Source organism: Osmerus mordax, chromosome 9 (genome assembly GCF_038355195.1).
Source record: "Osmerus mordax isolate fOsmMor3 chromosome 9, fOsmMor3.pri, whole genome shotgun sequence".
In the NCBI taxonomy this organism is placed as follows: Eukaryota; Metazoa; Chordata; class Actinopteri; order Osmeriformes; family Osmeridae; genus Osmerus; species Osmerus mordax.
The window spans coordinates 9,779,833-9,801,621 of record NC_090058.1 but is presented as its reverse complement, the minus strand read 5'-3'; the positions used below and the strand labels follow the sequence as shown (position 1 = coordinate 9,801,621).

The 21,789-nt window shown below is 42.1% G+C and overlaps 1 protein-coding gene across 2 annotated transcripts in view; it reads right to left on the bottom strand.

Moving 5' to 3' along the window:
• Nucleotides 1-21,588, bottom strand: part of runx3 (RUNX family transcription factor 3) — a 48,444-nt gene extending 26,856 nt beyond the window's left edge. For both annotated transcript variants that reach the window (XM_067242872.1, XM_067242873.1), the window contains exons 1-4: nt 21,314-21,588; nt 20,812-20,921; nt 2,126-2,367; nt 1,145-1,301 (exon numbers count right to left, since the gene is read on the bottom strand). In XM_067242872.1, the coding sequence (XP_067098973.1) occupies nt 1,145-1,301; nt 2,126-2,367; nt 20,812-20,869 (457 nt within the window). In that variant the 5' untranslated portion in view covers nt 20,870-20,921; nt 21,314-21,588. The remainder of the gene's footprint in view (nt 1-1,144; nt 1,302-2,125; nt 2,368-20,811; nt 20,922-21,313) is intronic.
• Between the last annotated feature and the right edge of the window lie 201 nt (nt 21,589-21,789).

Below are 21,789 nucleotides of genomic sequence, written 5' to 3'. Positions count from 1 at the left end.
AGGCTTTTTCATTAGAATATGGGTCGATTTTTTTTTATCATAAAGTATATTGTTTGCAACCGCACTCGGCTTGCATAATTAAATCCGCCACCAGATGACGTCCCTTTTAAGTTTGTGAATTAAGAGAGCGGACCACCTCTTTGAAAATGTGTGTATGATTCTGATTATTGAGGGAATATGTTCCAGATTGTTCGAAATTCTCTACAGTGACAGTTTATTGTTCAACAAGGCTGTCTTGCATGAGCTTCCTTGAGCTCCAATCTGCATGAAAGGCGAAAGAGAGAGAGAACGTGCAACGGTCCGTTTATTCGTCCTAGGCTATGAAGCGGCGCTTTCATTTAAAAAAAGCATCTCTTGTTAAATAAGACTGTGGGGAAAGGAATCCTGAGGTGGGGTAATTGACTACAGAAATGAAAGGTACTTTTAATTCGGAGACGAAAGCCTTTTCCATTCATCAGTCGGCAACTATTTTAAGAGTAACATTTAAAGGGAAATATGCAAGTTCGTGGGCAGCGGCCAGCAGGATGGCTGTGTGTGAGAGATGGTTCAGATGGAATGCCAGCAATTCCTGCACTAGTTTCTTGAGGTGTGTAAACAGCAAAGCAGTCAAACGTGCAAAGCAATAGCACGGAATATTTTTTTTCAGGCAACTCCATGGCTGCAGCTACCCAAAGTGAGTGGGTAGGCCTAGGGAGAGTGAAAAGTAGGCGGGTGGCGAGATGCATCAGTTCTTGAGTTGACGCGGGGCTGAGCTATTTCATTATAATGCAATGTCTAACCACATATTCAAGTGTGTAGCCTCATAGACACTGATTTTTAAGACGAATAAGTACCTATAATTCCCATAATTAGACCCTGGCATAGCCTAACGTAAAGGGTGGCGCGCACTTGACACAGCAAATCGCCCCGGGAAATGAATAGCTACGTGGTTTTTCATGTGATGCTCACATTTGATAAATTAATTATATTTGGGTAATTTCATTTTCACATTAAAATTGATAAATTATTCTTAAGCCTGTATATACAGAAGGCCATTGCGCAGATCAGGTGTTTGCCATGACAGGTAAACAGATTTAGGTAGACTCATAGAAGAACCATGTGACTGCCACAGTGAGAATATGGAGCAAATTAAGTTCCTCCTCACCTCGTCCACTCCTGCCAACAAAACGCAGGTCGTTGAACCGGGCCACCTGGTTCTTCATCACCGCAGACGCGTTTCTCAGCTCCGCAGAGTAGTTCTCGTCGTTTCCCGCCATCACTGTAACAAGGGTCCCGTCGGGCACATCACCAAGTGCGACAACCTGCAAGAACACCGCAGTCAAACCGGGTCATCATGCGCTCAACAAAATCAAAAACAGACTGAGTGCCAAACCTCATCCGGTGGCAGAAGAAAACCGCGTCTTGTATTTTCATCAAATTAGGTTTTAATATTTGTTTTGAAAATGTGGTCAATTTATTGGATAGGCTACAAATAACGTCCCATGCCAAATAAATGTAAACGTTCCAAAAATCATTGCCAGAGTCTCATGACAAATTTTACATAAATTATTATTTGTAAATTCTTGCAAAACCACAGATAGCATAAACTGACTAAAATAGCGCCACATAAATGACTTAATGTTAGTCACTGTAACTGACTACCGATTTTTAGGTCTGCCTTAAGAAATAGCCAAACAATTCGAGACGACACTTACGCTGGGAATGTATTTTGAATTTAATGTAAAATGTATATTTTGTCTACATTAGGTTTCCTCAATTAGTTACTATCGGTCTTCAGTTTCAACTGTGGTAGCCTATAGGCCTACACATCTAAAAAGTATTGTGCTTGTCAGAAATCAGTCATTGGCTATTTAATTAAGTAGGCCAAACTATAGCCTATTATAATTAAAGAAATACAAATTATAATGAACTATTTTAACAAAGATCAGATGCGGTATTAAAAGTTCCTCTTATAAACTGTTTAATCTCTATGCTCTAAACCTATTTTATATTTGTATGACTTTAGGTCTATATCATTGCGTTTAAGTATGCAACTATTGAATGCATTGGCCTACCATACCTCAGAATCGCTATTGTTAGCCTATTCGGAAGCCAAAATCTGTTAGTCATGGGTCATTTAGCCTACCTTGAAAGCCACAGGCAGAGTTTTGTTGCACCTCCAGTGTGAGGGAAGCACAGAGCAGAGGAAGTTTGGGCTGTCAGTCCGGACCAACTCTCCAGCGTGGTCTGCCAGGACGTCCACTACATTCCTTGTCTCAGGTCGTGTTCTCAGCGGCCCAGGAGTGCCCATGGTCCCGCTGCCGTCTCCAATCTTACTGCAGGGGAACGACGTGGATGGCGGCGTGAACCGTCTGGTGGTGGTTGGGTCTACGGGAATATGCATCACAACAGCTTGTGTCAAGGCCACTTCACTAGGTTTCTGGAGGGTGGTTTGGGTTTTTAGGAAAGTAACAGTCTTTTCCCGCTTTTCGGCGTTTCACAGCTCAAGTCCTGCGGTTTCAGGGGGATGGAGCTGAATGCGCAGTGAAATGTTGAGTTGGAATCTTGTTTTATCTCAAAACGATAGAGACGGTTGACTTTGAGCTATATCATCTGCCCAGGATGTAGCTGCTTGAGAAACATTCAGTTGCTCTTGTTTCTCACTGACTACAGCAAAACTAGAAAACCACAATCTCTCCAAGCGTTCTTACGGTCCACTGGTCTACGCTTTGCTCTATTCTGCGCTTGACGGAATGCCCACACAAACATTACAATTTCGACCACATATCCGAAGACAAATAGGCCCCAAACAGGTAACGCATTTAGCCTAAATCAATGCGGACTATTAGACTTTAAAGTAGATTACAACTGAAATAAAACGTATTATCAGTTCAACAAATACGATTATGAAAGTAGGCTGACTAAATGAAGTGTCCTGAGAGGGAGCAAACTATAATCCAAAAGTCGTCAAATGCGGACAGGTGATGAGTCCACTGAGTTGTTGACTTGCTTCAATGTTAAATGTGTCTATCACGCTTTGTGCCTGGAGCTCCTTCTATAGATTCTTGCCCCTCGGATGAGACCAGACTCCGTGGCGCACGCAGAAGATACTCAAAAAAGTCAGTCATTCAGTTTCTCTACTCGGAGGTTGGAACGCGGTTGTCCGATGTTTCACCATCAAGTGAACAAGTTCCTTTATCGAGTATTTGTCTCTCTTCCGTATATAATCTTATAGTTATCCTTGATGGATTGGAAAAATAAACCGAGGTAAACGTTAGGTTTTACTTGCGTAAAACAACTATTTCTCTCTCACTCAATAATATACGCTTGTGTTTGGAAGTTTAGTCCTATGGCAGGTTAAGCAGAGGAAAGTAACCAGAAGTTGCTTGACTGAAGGATGGTGTGAGAGTGAAGAGTGCCGTGATATTATTTACCCAAGTCATTTTAGTGCTGGAGTGTGGCGATGGCTTCCACCAATGAGTCGCCTGGGTTGGGCTTTCATTAGACCAATCACAATCTCTCCAATGTAAGCGAAGTGAAAGCTCTCCCTGCTCACCCTTTTATTCTGTTATACAGGTTATTAATTATTGATAGACTATGAATGTGTGCCTTTATGATTTTGATGTAGTGTGTTATTTGTTATTGCAAAGATTATTGTAACTAAGTATATAATGTTAGGCCTTTAACATTACCGACAATGCTACATCAATTCTTCTGATAAAAATTGTACTTTCTACACTGCCTGGTCCACCATGGGGGACATTAGCGAACCACTGGACTGCTCCAAGCCACAAAACTGTTATATAGGAAAAATAAAGAGAGAAAACAAAACAATATTTAAATCGTATATTTCAATTATTTCAAATACATTTGGAAAAGTGAAAAAAAGAAAAGAAATATGAGAATTGAAACAAGGCATGTCAAAACATGTCAAAATGCAAAACAAGCCTGCAAAGCATTCTTCTTTGTGCATGCACAATAATTAAAATGAAGGCAAATGGGTATTGGTAATAAAGCCGTCTAGACGTCACCTATAGACTTTTGTTTTGGATGGCATATCTTGAATAAAATGAATTACTCAATTTAGATCCGTCACTTTAACTGAATGGTCTAGGTCTCACGCAGAGTTGGAGAAAATGTAAACTAAATAAAACGTTTGACAGTAGCTCGACACAACAAAGCAATAGGACTATGTCACGTCACATAGCTTAGAATGTCTCCACACTGCCATCAATTAGGGCTTAAATATTTTATAAATCGTCTGTATTCCTTAAAAAACGGCACACCCATCCGAGAACGCTTGCTCGGTAATGTCAGAGTTTAGACACTAGTTGGCGCATTTGTCTTTTCAATGCCTGGGCCCGACCACAGGCAGCAGGCTGAAAAGTACAGACTGCATCTAAAAATCACAAGAGAAAAGCCAACATATGAAACTATTTATAACCTATATTAAAGGGAATAATTTCGCTGTAACGCAGCAGTTTTGTCGAGCTATAACTCGAACGAAAATTATGCTTGATGCAGATTATCTAGTAAATGTATTTATTAAAGGATATTTAGGATATAGACTGTTTCTTTTCTGGGACGAATTACGCATATTTAACATTTTCGTACTCTTCGTTCATTAATGTAATTAATTTATGTATTTTTTATTAAATGGGTAGGCTACTTAATTTAGGCTACCTATTTCATTATCTGTTACCGAACGTGAATTGATATTTTACAACATTACTAGATTTTACATTAACTTGTGGGTTTTACAGGTGTACAGTCCCATTTATTTAATGCAATGCAAAATGTTGCCGAATAGTGAACAGTAATAATTTATCGGCCTATTATTTTAGTAGGCTGACTGAATATTGCGACACTTTCGGTAAATATAGTGTAAATTGATTGGCATGCTATAAGTTGGTGTTATATTTGAGTTAATAGCTTTTATTTGATTTAGAGGTGGTTTCTTTTGGATATTTTTATTATAAAAGATTACTTCAGAATCAAAAACAAATGTTGACCATCTTCCTTCTATAGATTAGGCTACATTTTTAAAAGGCATCGAATTATATTTTTTGATTGTTATTTTTAGGCCTATAGTCCATATCAAAATCAGACAGTGACATAGACTGAGGCAGATAATAATTTTTGATAATGTTGTCACAAAAATTGACAAATGGTGCATTCATTCTAAATTGTATAGGCTGTGAGCCCACTATCTCTACAAAATCCCGGCACATTAAACTGTGCAGTAATAGACCTATAGGACAATTATCCTTGTTTAAATTGTGTATGTAGGCGTTTGTGTGTGTGAGTATTAGACAAACAAACATACGTTTAGAGGTTTCGAGACGTGAGGAAAATGGTTGGGAAAGATGATCATCTTACCTCGTCAAAACTAGGCCGCCAAAAGAATAGTCATTTAAAATCAAGTTGGGAAGCGTTTTGACTCTATTTGCACCCCTGCATGAACCCCCGCACTTCATGGCATCTTCAAAAAAAAATTTACAACAAGAACAGTTAATGACATATAGTAATTTTATCTTGCACCGTACACTCTGTTAAAGTATTACACAACAATAGAAGAATACTCTGAAAAGGTTCCATATAGAGGACAGTCTTTTGGAGAGCTCATTTGGTGTGCATGCAGGACCTTATTTAATGTCGTTGAAAGTATCGCCTATCTGCTATTTTGGGACAATGAATATGCTAGACAGGGACAATGACGGTAATATTTCAGTCGGCCTACTGCTTCAGTTCATTATTAATATCTGACCACACGTCCAACTACCATGCGCTGCACTAATGTGTGCTTCGGGCGCCTGTCATATTTAGACTTCTACATTTCAACACGCAGTTTCTACGGTTTCAGCCGCACAGACGTTGAGGACAGAGCCCGCCGTGCCCCTGAACGATTTTTAATGATCCAAGTGGGTTCAGCTACAACGAATGTAGAACTCCTGGAGGATATTTGAAACCCCAAACCCACATCATGCTCTACCAATCCCCCCCTCCCCCCAATTCAAACCCTGTGCAGTTCAGCAACAGGAGGCCAAGGTCTATTTTGAAAGAAACATAGTGTGGCCTTAGATTTCTTTGTTCTAATTTAGTCACTGAACAGTACATACAAATTGATTAAATAAAGAAACACCTTCCTTGGGACAAAATTATAATAAAAAATAATTATAATTGGCCTACTTTAAATAGTAGCACTATAAGGATTGTAAACAACTCTGATTATCTCATACTTTCTGTAATGGTAAGGCAGAGACATGATATGAAAGCTGATGGTTTGAATATGATCCCACTAACTGAGAACCCAGAGCTAGCCTGTGGGAAGTAAACCTACACCTGCCTGCCTGCCACCCAGCTATGGTAGATGCCACTGTAAAGCTCCTTTAAGAGGGAATAGTTTCAGATAGGCCCACATTTTCATCTCAATATTAGTCCTGTCCCAAAAGGTGGGCTATTTTCAGAAAAGTCCACACATGGCATTGGAGGAGACCCATTCATTTGAAAAGGGGTCTATGAGAGCAATTAGAAATAGTTTGGGGTTAAATGATGACATAAGACAAAGATTTCTATCTTTAGCGGCTGTGGTGGTCACACATTTCTGTACGTTCACAAATTACAGGGCAAGCTTGGCCCTCAACCCACCGAATGCATTCCTTCCGAAAAGTGTCTCCTCGAATTTCAGCCGGGGGTTTCTGCTTCATGGAAATATGAGTGTTCTGAATGGACGACTGCTATGAAATAGAGTTTTCTTCCTTGCGGATTAAATTAGCTCTACTTTTGGGCTGAGGGTGTATTTTTTTATAGGAATGATGAATTCTGTGGTGAACTTGGAATGCCAGGCTTGTTTACCCTTCCCTTCTTTTTGAAATGGAGTTTGCTATGAAATGGACATTGACTGATATGACAAGAGTGTCAGTTATGAGCTTTCCATCTAAGCATGACGCAACTCATCAAAGCCGTTTTGTCCTTCATTCTATAAAGCAAATCCTGATCTTGAATTGGGCTGTTTACACACTGTGTACACTGTAGAAAGACTTTGAGAATGATTCACAAGGACGAGTGGGCACAGATTGTTTAGTTTTGTACACAGGCACTGAGTTTGTGCTGATCCCTGTCTCTGATGGTGATTACACAACGTGTCAGCACGTTGAAGTCGGTGGTCACTGTTGTCCATTTTGATGTGCAGAACACAAAATAAGAACCATATTGAACAGCTTTCATGATACCGTTATTCATACTGTATATCATCTCCGAGCAAATTAGCCATATCAGTGAAAGCCTGGTGCTGGTGAACTATAGACACTATGGCTATAACACTTTGAAAAGCTTTATTTGGAGGTGCATCTACCCTGCTCTTGAACCCAAATCCCAGTCATTTACAATCAACAGATCAGTTTCAGGTGTATTGTTCAGTTCAGTTCATCAATTCTCCAAAACACACTGGGACCAGTCATTCTCTTTCAATGCCAAGACTAAAATTTGACTAAATACCCATAATACACACGTAACTCATGAGAGCGTCAGGGTCTAATTCAGTCTCCTTAAAAAACATTTGTGATAATAGACATCACATGGAGTGATGAACGAGTTGGTGACATCTTCCAAACCAGCAGCTAATTGCTATGTAAGCTTGTGACAAGCTGAGGTACAGCCAGCACAGGAGAAGACAATGAGCACATTCATCTCTCATGCATCTTTAATATCCACTCCTACATGTCTAAAAAGGGGCAGAGTGTAGCCAAGGTATTTATTTTTTTTCATTAAAGGGCTCTGATTGAATAGATTAATGACAGCTGGGGGTTATATAAAACTAGTCTAGGGGAGCTGTCACCTTTCAGTCCTCTACATGTGAAATACAGTACAGAGTACAGTATGTGCGTGCAACGTCTGCAACTCACAGAAGAAAACTCAGCAGGCTACATTCAAACACTTTTTATTTTGCTTCGTGTATATGAATGGCATTCATCTTTTTGGCCTGTTATCTATATACAGTGTGGGGAATGCTGTGTGTTTAATGTGATTGTGCCATATGTGTATCTTAGGGTAGTGTGTGTGTGTGCTGGGAGAGTGTTCCCCTCTTCTCTAGAGGGGGCAGCTTTTGGTGCACCTTGGTGTCTGTGTGTGTGTATATGTGTGTGTCCTACCATAACATGAGGTGACAAAGAATTAACTCCTGTTGCACATTTTCAAAGGTAGGATTTTACTTTGACCTACTGCTTTGCTAACAAGTCTGAAGCTACTGCATGCACATTTGACTTTGATCAGTGATTGGGGTTGATGTTGTGGTTGTAACTGTGGGAGAAATCAAGGATTTCTTATGTGACTCTGTTAATCACAATCAGTAGATCTGCCAGTGCATCATTATTTGGTCATGTATTCTGTGCTATTAATTAATTATCATATTGTATTCATATTGTGATTGTCTCTGTCTCAACCTGTCTGTAATAATAGAATAATATCTATTGGCTGTGTTATATTTGTTTTTGGCTATTCATTATAAACACTGTCCTCTGACCTTCATGCTACAGAGAAAGACTTTGCTGGTACCACTGCGTGTCTGAACTGGTCATTTTTATGTTGAGGTGTTTGTTGAACTCTCTCTCCAATCAGCTGGTGGTCTTACACTTATGAACCCAGAACCTAAACTGATAGTCACACTGTTCAAGTGGAGACAGATCGAACTGTCTTCCAAACACCCCACCCATGTCCTCCACCCATATCCTCTACTTTGCGGTTGAAGGTGACACGAGTGTGACCCTATATGTCACCGTCAGTCCACCCTCATGTCATATGTTGGGTACACTCCTCCTTCGATGACAGTTAGTTGTTTGTGATGTGGTCTCGACGGCTGTTTATGTTTTGTATCCTACTAAAAGTACCATATGACTGTACACTCCAGGGCTAAGCTGTTATAGGAGTTCTCTCTGCAGGGTTTTGATCTAGAGGATTTGTGTTTTGTATACAGGGCTCAGCCGTGGAGAGGCACCATAGGGTGAGAAGGTTAAAATGCTGGTGATTTGATTATTGTCAGTTCAAGACCCAGACTATGTAGTCAACCAGAAATTATAATCTAAAAAAAAACTTAATTAATACCAGTTCTATTGTACTGTAGGGTGCAGGTAAAATAACAATTAGAGTTGGCGTTAGAGAGATAAAATACCGTATCCGGCAAGATCATTGCCTCTAACTTCTCATAAAGCTATTTGATTTAAATGAGACCCTTAAATGTATCATCCCATCCATCTTTGAGTTGAGGTTTTTTGTGTGAGTTATAATCATTTCTCCTCCTTCTTTGTCTCTGTCTGTCTTGTCTGTCTGTCTCTGCTCTCTCTCTATCACACACACACACACACACACACACACACACACACACACACACACACACACACACACACACACAGACAGACAGACAGTGTTTCTCCGTCTCTGGCGAGAGCTTCTGATGCAAGGACGGCAATCTGTAATCTGTAGTAATTGCATGTTGCAGAAAAACATTTTTCCGCTGTGGTAATCGCTGCAATATGTGCCGTGGCGTTGCCAAAGTGACAGCAGCACCCCAGCCCCCCACACACTCTCTCTCACACACACACACACTACACAGCCCTGACTCACTCTTCCTTTGCCAACTGTGTCCGGCTACCATACCCGTAGACCTAGGCTCCTGGGGATGGCTGAGAGAGATAGGCAGCTGTGGGAGACAGAGGAACTGGCAGGCAGCACACACCTGTGGCACCATGGCACTGGGTGCATTCACCTTGAGCAGCAGATTTATAGTTCCTCTGAAGTTTGACAGTTTAACTGCCAAAAACGGAGCTGCCACACACAGACCAGGGAACAGCCAGATCCAACTACATTTTATAGTATTCATACAGCACCCAAGAAAGCTTGGCTGCTATTACTGTATTGCAAATTACAAGAAAGAATTTAACTTGTTTTACCATTTACTTCCGAAGTCAGATTTGTACCCAAATGACCTCTGCTTTTTTATTAGATTTTTATTTTGTTGAAACAATTTTACGTAAGTTCAGTTATTGAGTATTGAGTCACTAGTGAGATCCCCGAAGCCAAGTTCAGGGTAGATATGAGAGCTGTATTGGTCTGTGGCTGGACTGTTGATAGATGTTTATTAACCAATCATCCGCCACTACACCACTTAAACACTCCTCAATTGGTCTGTGTGATTGTTTGTGAGGTCATCACCCACTATATCACCAGCCCACACCCCACAACTGCACAGCAAGGTTGCGGCCAAACTGCGGCGCATGTCTATGAAGTCACTGCCCACCAGTTCTCTGTTCCGCCACTTCAGCAAACATCCTCACGGTCTACGGCTGTGGCCCCTCCTGCGGCGCATGTTTATTAAGTCATTACCCACTGCCACACACAACACACACCTCTACCCAACACAACCACCAGGTATGTCAACTAATTTAGCCTGTGTTTCTATGCACTCTTCAATGGGTAACAACAGTTTCCTATGCAACCTACTTAACCACGAAAACACATACAAAAAGGACAAGTAATGCTCCAAGACATTTATAGACACACGGTACAGACACTGAGATTACAACCAGACTATCCACTGTGTGTGCAAGCCTGTCTTTCCTCTCTGAGCTATTACTCTGCCTGCACGCGCCATCAAACCTCCCAGCAGTTGAACTACTTCCCCCGTGTCTCTATGGAGTCTATGTGAGATCAAACACGTCTCGCTGCTGGACCAAAGAGACAGATCGCAGCTCTGGAAACCTTTCAGTCTGACAACAAGACATGTTTGACTGGCAAACTCTGACGATTCCCCTCCACTCTCTCGTCTCTGCCAAAATGGGAGCCTGTCTGTGACGATCACTCTGGATATCTCACACAAATATAGAATCACCACGAGGAGAGGGGGGGGGGGGTGCAGCAGGCCCTGGAAACGAGCCCGCCGGCTCAGAAAATAAGTTGCAAGGCGTCCTCCTCTCTCGCGCGCAAAAGTTGAAGCCTCATAACTCAGTGTTTTCCCAAAATGAAATCGCATGTGAACCGTATATTAGGAAGCGCGCATGGCTGCCAGCAACCACCAGGGCCATTATAGCAGGGCCTGTAAACCACATTTTCACCAGTAGACAATGCCCCTTTGTGCTCGTGTGTGGCTGTCCCCTCTGCCGGAACTCCAAAAGAGGAGCCCTGTTCAATTAAACAGAATAGAGGAAGAAGTGCGGAGAGGAGGAAAAGGAGAGAAGAGAGTGAGAGGAGATAAGGAGACCTAAACGGGGCGAGAGTCGGCGTACTTCTTCAGTTAATTAGCATCAGTCGCGTTAGGAGAGACAGTAAGGAGGGCCTGCCCTCGTTTAGCCTCGTGGCAAGGGGGACCTTTTGATGTGGTTGCACGAGGAATGCTGTTGTTCGTTCCTCCTTGCAACAAAAGCCACATGTTTTTGTGTGTAAAGAACTTAGGTCTCACCACTGTGACATATGAGGAACATGACAAGGTATCTAACGTATGACTGGCATGAACACTCTGATGGAAAAGTCTGTCACAGAGATTTTCATTAACAGTAACTTTGTCAGTGTGATGTTGGTTTACTTTGATGCTGATAACCGCTAACCATCAGTTTTGGTACACTGGTTAGCCTAGAAGTAACCTTAAGATACGGTGTAGTATTTTAAATACACACACTGCATTTGTCATGCACTGTCTACAGTGTCTGAACTATTAAACTCAATTCATCACTTTTTGGTTACTCAAAACTGAGGTCATTCCAGGCTCTGTCACACTCACTCAAGTGTGAAGTCACTTCAAAGCCCCTCCAGATATTGAAATTGCATTTACTTCTTCCTTCAGAGGAGTTTGGTCTCCTTAGCACCATCTGACTCACTGCAGAGCCAGACCAGAATCAAACGGTGGCTGGGCGCTAGTTTCCTGACAACTGTCCATTCTACTTTCCTCTTCAGACGTTAGACAACTCTTGGAAAGAACTCAGTTAACCCTCAAGGCTTGCAGTCAAGAAAGGGTGTGTCTACTCTCACTCCCAGAGTAAAAGAGCTCATGAGACCACTAACAATCTTTTTGATCACTTATCACCAGTCACAAATCAACCCCTTTGTGCAAAATGATTACGGTCAATCATCCAGTTGAAGTCTAAATTGGAAATGTCTGCCACAGAGACAAACCATTAGAAAAGGAACAATGAACTCTAGATAAACTACATGGATGTCCTAAACCTAGATTAAACCTAAACTTGTACCGTTTGAAACATTTTAACTAAACATTTTCCAACGTGTTTTTAGTCTAGGACTAAGCTTTACTGGAGTCTAGGAAACCAGCATAATGTCCACAGTGACTGAATGTTTCCTATCATCAACTATATGACTAATCATTGCGAGAGTTGCCTATGCACAGTTAGCACCATGGCTGGCTACAAATTGCTAGCATAGCCTAGCAGCTAACTCCAAGATGTGTGACTCAGTCTTTGTGGCTGCTAGCTAATCACTTGATTGCTGTGTTTAGCCTTCTGGGTTCCTCCACATTGAGCTTGGCGAGGCTACCAACAAGCTAGCGACAACAAGGAGCGTTTGTTTATCCAATCAGTACCCTCCAGTCTGGTTATGCTGGTGATTGAGATAATCAAACTCCATGACTGACTAACTGTCCAATGTGCCATTATTCTGATTAAAGGAACATGTCTTGTTCATGTTGGGTAAGCCCTGGATAACACTGAATTATCAAACTGGTTATCGTAGCTCAACCAGCCTGACATGCATCAACAGCCATATTTTTTCACCAAGTCTAGGTACGAGGCCTAGTTAACTAAATATCCTTTGGAGTTTCTGAAACACAACCAATCTTATTGTAATAGTTACAATAAATTGTGTAAATAAATAGTAAAAAAGCTTGGGTTAGAGTCTAGAAAGAGTCTAGAATCTGTCGGAACTGCTGTCTGCTTTTAAAAGTAGTTATATTCAAACTGCCAGTTCTCCTGACTTGTGCTGAGGAATGAAGGGGTTCATGCGTAAGTCCTGCCTAGTTATTATAGTGAGGTCAGGCAGCATTTAGAAGGAGAAAACAGCATGGTCATCCTACTGACATACAGTTCTCCCCTGCTGACTCAGCAGCAGCAGCTACTCACAGTCAGATGGCTGTGTGCATGTATGGTCTTTCCTTACGCTTGCACTCACATGTGTCTGTCCGTGAGAACAGCATCTGAGCCAGACGGGGGTGGCCTAGCACCAGACAGTGTTGGGATAGACAATGGGGAGGCTCTCAGGGACTACTTCTGCTCCCCAGCTGAGAGGGGATTCCCTACGGTGGTGCCTTCTGCTGTGGAATTACAGAAGTAAGCAGCTGCAGAGAAAGTACAGAGACAAACCAAGGTTACCTTAGGCCATCTCTATTTTATACATGTAACACGTGTTGAATGCTTTATAAACGGATGATCAAAATAAAAGAAAAGCATCGTTTCACAGTGATCTCCCAATGAGTCCGATAAAAAGGTTCTAAAAGCTCTCACCCGGGAATGGTTTCTTAAAAATCTATTTCTTTTCTGTTAAAACTTTGTGGCAGCATAGAACCATCCCCCAAACTTGTGTTTTAGTATGCTAAGGACAATTAACTGTATGTAAACAAGCTGAGCAATTTCTGGGAAAACAGAGAAAAATAGAGTATCAAAAACAGTTTTTTGTTTTTCGCCTGAAGCGCCTCGCATCCTATCATTATCTGCATATTTTCTCCACCGTAATTAAGTTTTTTCTTTATTGCTTTTGGGAAGAGGGATGGGCTATGGATGTTTTGAGCATGATTAAAGAGGTCTTATGAGGAGGAAGGCTCTTCAGTCTGTGTAGTACTGTGATGTCTCATCTGGGAAAAACAAGCTATCTATCTATCACTGTATTCTGTATATGCTGGGGCCGACAAGGACTTTATTAATCCCCAGGCGGGGAAAATTGGGAATATTTGGATATTCCCAAATCTTTTTAATAGGACAGTTAAAGGACATCTTCCTACATTCTATTATGTTATGTTAAACAGACCAAAATGATACCACCATCTCTTGCAATACCCTGCTGTTCATCATTGTCTATTATGAACCGGTAGGATATGTGACCGGGTGGGATTTGATGGGCTGTTTACTAGGTCTGTATCCATCCAGTTTAAACATATGCTTCACATGCCGGCCTACTACAAAAATGAGCTGCACGTAAAAAGGGCAGTACCCTACACCGCAGGAGTTCAGATACCTCAATATCCTGCTGTCGTTTTCTTTTCTTATTGTTTTGAAAGTTAGGGTGCTGTTTTATAACCTCTGTTAAACAGCTGGCTACTGCAGAGCAGGGCGGGGTCACACTGAGAAACAAGAGGATTCATCTGTGTCAAATTAAAAGAGATTTATCACTGTTAAAACCTTTTAAATGTAAATATATTAATGTTTATATATGCATATAAGATATACACACACCGTTAGTAATTTATTGATATTTTTTTTTATTTCTTACAGTTAAGTTGCTTGTAGGGGCCTAATTACTAACATTTTGGAGCCCTAAAAGTGCACTCGGCCTACGTTAAAACTTGGATATTATCAAATTATGGTTAATTATATGATAATTACCATGCTGACGCTTCTACTTGCGGACTGCCACACTCACCATGCCCTGATGATGGCGGACTGGTGGTAATCCGACAGTCTACAACTGTGGTCCACAACATCTGTTTTGCAACTAAATAATGATCATTTTAAACAATATAAGAGTGGACTTAATTTAATTGTCTACCAAAGAAAATGAATGAGATCATGCAGGGCTAAGCCTGATTTAATCAATAGCACCATATGGCCTTAATGAAATATCACTGGTCAATTAAGCACAATGAAGTGACTCAGCAGAATATTACAGCCATATTTGGTGTCTGCCATTTTGGAAGACCAAATCAAACAGTGATTATATTGTGATTATTTCCTTCTCATTATCCAATTATCTATATATTGTCAGTCTGCATACTTTCCTGCTTGCATGCGTTTTATTCAGTGTTCCAATGTATTTTCCATATTGGAGGGTCCCAGTTAAAATAGCTTGTCTAGACGTTATAAATTCCGCTGACATCCTGTTGCATTGTATCATGACTGACTTGGACATTTGTGTCTTTCACCATACCAATTATTTCACTGTACCACTGGGTAATTATTATGTAAGGCTGTAATACATATTTTCTCCTCTTTGTTCGTCTGAGGGTGCTGTGGTAATGTATTCAGCATACATTCTCAGAGTTCACTACCCTCACAACTGCCATAGACAATCAGAGAGCAACCTTTCAAATGTAGGCTAACTCTGGATGAACTTCTGCTCAGAGGACTGGGAAGGCACATTTAGAGTTCCTCCGTCCAGCCTGACCTAGTCTCACTGTGGCCCACTTATCCCCAACCAGCGAGAGGATCATATTCCCTTTCCACCAGGACGCCATGCTCCTTTAAGTCTACCTCAGTTTGTTTTCAAGATGAATTTAAGAAACATGTGTTGGTAGCCCCTCCAGTAACATTTGTTGATAGAAATAAAAGTTGTTCACAGTTCCAAAACACTTACTCCGTTTAAGGAATATTTCTAGTCAGAGATGCCAGTATAGTAAATATCCATATCAGATGGGAGTCCAGCCACGGTGAACTGGCCTTTGCGGTTACTAGTCGAACCGCCAGAAAATTGTGTTTACTACAACACTTAGCACAACTTTAACCTTGACCAATGGATCATAGCCCGCAGCCAAATGATTGAGGGGGTAAGGGGGTTCTGGGATTGGCCAACCACAATGCCTCCTCCCCTCCAGACTCTACCTGGAAGCCATCTTGCTAGTGACCCCTGAAGGTATTTTCCATCAGGACGTGTTGACAGACAGTGAAAACGTCGAGACGGACGAAAAAGTAAATAAGTATCTCTGAACATTTACCAGACTAATCAAGTCCAGAGCGTCGTTCCCATCCAATATGCCCTCCGTTTTATAAATAGATTTTATACTTGGGCTAAATTGGAGACATCTTCTCCTCAGTGGCCATCATAAGATTTCTATTATTCGCCTCACCTTTTGAATATTAAAACTCAGAAATATCTGGTTCCAGATTTTTTTGCTCACTTTCTGTGCTTTGGCAATGCTACTATCTCTCGACCAAGGGGCTGTGAGCAGGTTCCAAGTATTATGAAGTATTCTTCATTATTAAGTACTGTGCTATTTATTTAGGAGAGCAGAACATTTACACATTGTTGCTGAAGGTCCAGCTGTTCTGGCACATTATTATGGCCATAGACTTCCACACAGTCACTCATCATTCCATTACAGTTATTGAAAGATTTCCCAAGGCATCCTTTGCATCAAAGAACTCCTTCAAGTCACCTTGAGGTTTTTCTATAATGACTAAGAATTTATACAAAGAGTTTGTCCAAAGTTCCTTTCCTTCTCACACAAATCTCGAGCATGTGTCTTTTCAGACTTTGTCAGAAGTTGTTGAACAACCCAGACCACCTCCCAGAATGCACCAGAATAACCTCACTACTACTGCGGCGAGGCATGACGCGTTTCTCACACAGAGAAACCCTCACTTCCATTCATACTGCGCAACAAGCCAAACGTATAAAACCATTCCCACCCTAATAAACCCAGCCTTTTTCTCTGCCACAAAGGGAACTGGCTCCCAAGAGCGTAACGCTCTAAAACGACCCTTGTATAAAGATCCTGCTGGGAACCAAACCGTCCTTCCAAGCAAAGGAAACACACTGGTGGGGATACTGGAGCCAAATAAATGACCCAATGCACAGCACCAATGAGATGGCCTGTAAACCAGGTACCCCACCTGATGCAAACATCAAACTCTGCCAACGCGTCAGACCCCGAAACCAATAAAGTTTCTACCCTTTTTTGAAATTGTTTTTACAGTGAGTTCTTTTGGTGTAGTTAATACTGAATTGGTAACATTTTGGAATGGCCTAGTAACAATTGTGTGTGCGCTAGTGTATGAGGCTTCTCTGAGAAGAGAGCAGGTGTAACCTCCTTGTGGTTATTATCGGGGAGTGGCAGCAGCACCGTGAGGCCGGATCAGATGAACAAATCATAGAGGATCACCATTTCACACCAGCACAACATTTACACGTACAGAAGCACACAGGCAGAGAGCATTAAGGCATCACAACGTTCTCTGGTGTTCCAGTAGATTTTTAGTGTGAGACTTTTGTAAACCTCGCTCTCTCTCTCTCTCTCTCTCTCTCTCTCTCTCTCTCTCTCTCTCTCTCTCTCTCTCTCTCTCTCTCTCTCTCTCTCTCTCTCTCTCTCTCTCTCTCTCTCTCTCTCTCTCTATGTCTGTCTCTCTCTCATCTGTTATCATTCTCTCTCTTTCTGACTGTTTCTTTCTCTCTCTTTCTGACTGTTTTATTCTCTCTCACACACACACTCAATCTTCTACTTTTTGTCTCTCTCACTGATTGATTCTCTCACTCTCTCATTCTCGCTCTTTCGCTTTTTCTCTCTCTCTCTCACTCTTTTTCTCTCTGTCTCTCTCTCTCTGTCAACCACACTCCTCCTCTGTCTCTCAGCCTGAGCTGCAAGAGTGAGGTTTCTGAGGTGAGGCCTACTCTCTTCTCACGCGAAGGGCATCAGATGTTGCACATCACATGTTGATGTGTGTTCCCCCTCACTCTGAGAAAGATACTGCAGCCTCACAGGGTGGCGCCTCAAAGAATACAGTGCACATAATCGCTCTGTGTCTTCTGGTTTTTCTACATGTCGTATAGATTTTAATCACAGGTTCTTTGGGCTATATCTTTCTTCTATCTCAGTTTATTGCTTGTCATGAGGGAACACGGGAAAGATATAGTAATACATTTTGTGTACTTTGTAAGTCCATAAAATATTATGAAGGATTGTTCCTGCCTTTGGCGTTTCTCAGAGGGCGATACTGTTCAATTTAATTTATAAGTCCAGGCTTACGCTAATGCCTTTTGACATTTGAGGAGATTTATGCATATGCATTTCCATTTGAGATTCATGTATCATAGTATTAAAGTCAGGACTTGGAAACGTACACTAATCCGCAGACGTTTAACAGTCTTCTTGATTTTCATGAAGCGAGCCTCTTAATTTCAGTTTGATTTCAGTCACACACAAAAAGAGAATATCTGGGCCAAATTGCCTCGCCTGTGTAATGCAAGTTGTTAAACTAACCGCTGGGGTATTTTGCTTACATGAGGTAGTCTTTAACTTGAAACATTTTCAAATTGAATAGGACGATTTAATGACTTTTGGCCTTTGTTTTGCTCCACTTCGGCTCTTTTCTCTCGACAGAAGAATTGTAAAAGGATATTGCATATTCACTAATGATTTCCAATAGTGATTACAGTGTTGACCTTTTCTCAATTTTTTCAACCCTCATCCTATCTTTTTGAGAGCACATTAGTTATCCCTTCTCGCTACAGTGGACCTGCTGAAAAACAAAGTGAGACAAGCGAAGGCATCAGACATAAGAGACCTGGAAAGGGGAAGATGTGAACATTCAGACTTCATCCCAAATGGTAGAATTTGAAAATGATTTCATTTGACTGTGATGATTATCCTACTGGTGGGATAGCCTGTGCATTAATGGAGTCAGTACAGTTTCTGCTCAGAGCAATTGTATGGTAAAACAATCCTCTAATGTTACTAATGGGATGGATGGTAGTCAAATTACTGAAAATACCACAGTTTTCAGCAGACTGTATTCCGATTGCAATGTGGTGTAACACCTTACATTGACATTATGGAACCTTGCACACAACCCAAACACTGATACAACTAAACACTTATATATTTATATAAAATCAAGTATTTAATGTGTCCGACAGGACAGTAGAGTGCAAACAAAAGGATGCAGTCACTGTATTTAGTATTCAGACAAAGTTTCTGGACTTTGGCGGAGGACAGTAGGGAGAGAAAAGGGATGGGTGTGTTGTGAAGGGGGAAGAGTGAGAGAAGGAGAGGGCTCTTGTCAAGAGGAAACTATAAATGCCTGAGCGTCTGTCGACTCAGTGAGAACACTGGAACATCATCCTCTATCACTGTGGTTCCACAAGGGATATCACAGGCTTACGCTCATATGAGCCGCAGATGTGTGTGTGTGTGTGTGTGTGTGTGTCATTGAGTGAGACAGAGGGGGAGCATGGGCTCCAGAGATTTTAAGATATACTCTGCAAACAATTAGGAGCGGGTATTTCTTCTCCTGTGTCTGTCTCTCATTAACACTGCAGCGAGGTCGTAATGGAGGGGACGAGCTTACTCCTGCTGTTCATGTCTCAGTAGAGGTGGAAGAAACTATGGGAGCCACAGTCTCCTGGCCCCACTCCCATTGATGAGGCTACAGTGTATCTGTAGACCTACATATGTCCATTCAAATCATTTTGGATGAGTAAAACCGTTCAATGTTGTTGTGGAGCTTTTGGCTTGCTTTTTGAACTTTTACATTTGGCATGTATTCATTTAGCAGCCACTTTTAGTGACATACAAATAGTGCGTATAAAAAGTACAGCAGGAAATCGAGGATGAGAAGTGCATAGTTCTGCTTGTCAGAGTCAAGGAACTTTCTGTATTTACCTAGCACAGTGTAAAGTAACCAAATCTAAGCAACCTGGGACCAGTTCCATAAAGAGAGTTTACCGAATAAGCCAGGCTTGTGTCAGTGTCTTTCTCAGACACAAGCCTGGCTTATGCGATAAACTCGCTTTATGGAACAGGCTCCTGGTGCGATGAACAATAATAATATCTGAACTACAATGCAATATTACATAGTACAATGCAGTAAAAACGTCATATTAAAAGTGCAAGATTAAACAATTTCACACGTGGTGTCTGTTGTCAGACAAACTAAATAAATGAGTTGCTTGAATGGCAGTTTAGAATTTTTGAAAGTTCTAACCGCAAACTTAAAATACCTCAGCATGTCAAATCTTATAGAAAGTTGTGTCTTGTGCGTCTGTGAAAGCTTCAAATTCTACTTATTTCAGTGTTTGAATGTGGTAAAAATACATATTGTACATTTGTTTGAGGAAATAATTTAATTATTAAGACAAATATGCTTCAAAAAAATAATAATCTCGAAACCCAAAGAGCTTTGATCATTTCCAAGCACAGAGTCGTCTGATTGGGGTTACCATGGAAACAAATGGCCCTTTCATCAAGGCATGTCTAGCACAAGTGTATAGTAGTGCACTCACCCCACCACACCGACCAGAAGTACCTCCTGGAAGTATTCTAAAGGGAAGGAACTCGCATTTATCACAGTGTCTTCCAGTAAAGGCCAGGAGTACCAATAGAGCCCAAGATTGTTCTCACAGAGAGCAGAACTCTCTCTTGATAATGACAGTGTGTGGTGAGAATCCCATTATGGGTGTGCTCCATCAAGACTACATAAAACACAGCAATGAGGCCCATGACTTCAGGGATCCTATCCCTCAGCTTGCATGCTATGGCCTTAGCAACTGTGTGGGAGCACTTCCTCCATTTCAAGCCCCCATTCATGGACATTTAAGGATTTTCTACGTGTGAAAAGAAGACCACACACAGACATGCGCATGCTCACACAAGCAACACCCCAGAGGAACTGCAGAAGTCTCACTTCAGGGTGTTGCTGTCCATGCTTCTCTGAAACACACACAAAGACACAGAGCCCTAGAGCTGCCAAACAGACAAGGCTACCCACACCACTGGGAGTGAGGGGACTGACTATCAGAGCTGCCAACATCTCCCTCCCTCTGAATGCCTCCAGCAGCAGATACAGCAAAAGGAGACCAAGAAAGGAAGGTAGAGAAAGACCGACATTGAGTGGAGTGTAGGAGAGAGGGGCTTACCTCTTAGTAGAGTGCTGCTGTAGTTTGAGAAGGAGTCAAAGATGCTGTTGGAGGCCATGACAGGGGTTCCGGAACAGTAGCGAGCCACACTGGAGTCGCTAACGACCAGCCTTGGGAGAGAAACCAGAGTTGAAACAGGGAACGAAGGAGTGAAGTAGGGAAAGGGGGAGAGAAAGAGGAGGAAAGCGAGCGAGAAAGGACATCCTAGAACTCGAAGCCCGTTTGCAACCAAGAATTTGGGGTTGGTGACTACCGCAGGAATCCCTTAGCCACAAGCCTGCAAAGAGAGCAGCATGTGTTCGCAGCAACAGGAGTGGGAGACATGAAGAGAGAAAGAGAGAGGGAGAGAGAATGATGGAGTGAGATGGAGGGTTCGAGAGGGCGAGGGAGAGGGAAGACAAAGCGAAGGATTTCGAGAGTCAAGTGGAGAAGGTGTGAGGCCAGATCGCATTGTCGTTACAGCAGCACCATGTCCTCCCTCTCTAGGCCTGACAGGACTCACCGTGTTGGGGTGGAGGGTTCTCCTACAGGTCCTGGGTGGCTGGGCCGGGCCGGGCCGGGCCGGGAGGAGGGGCAGTGGGTTCCCCTGGCGGAGGGTGGGGTTGCAGGCTAAGTTTAGGCCCTCTCTCGGTGTCTTTCTCTCTCCGTCAAACGAGCGGTGGTGTCCCACGATGGTGGCTGGACTGGAGTGCTAGCAACAAGCTGAAGCCACAGCTTCTCTCTACATCCTCGCCATGCTCCTCACATACACACATACACAGACAGACACACACACACACGCGCTCTCAAACTGTGAGTGGAGGAGCCCACGTCACACAATCACGTGAGGCCGGCTCTCTCGGCCCCTCCCCTTGCTTTCTTTCCTCTCTCCTCTTCTCTCTCTCTCATTGCCTCGACTTTCCGTGGCTCTCCCTCTCACGCGTGTGTCTCTCTCTCTCTTTCTTTTTTCCCCTCTCTCTTTTGATTGGTTGGCCTTGT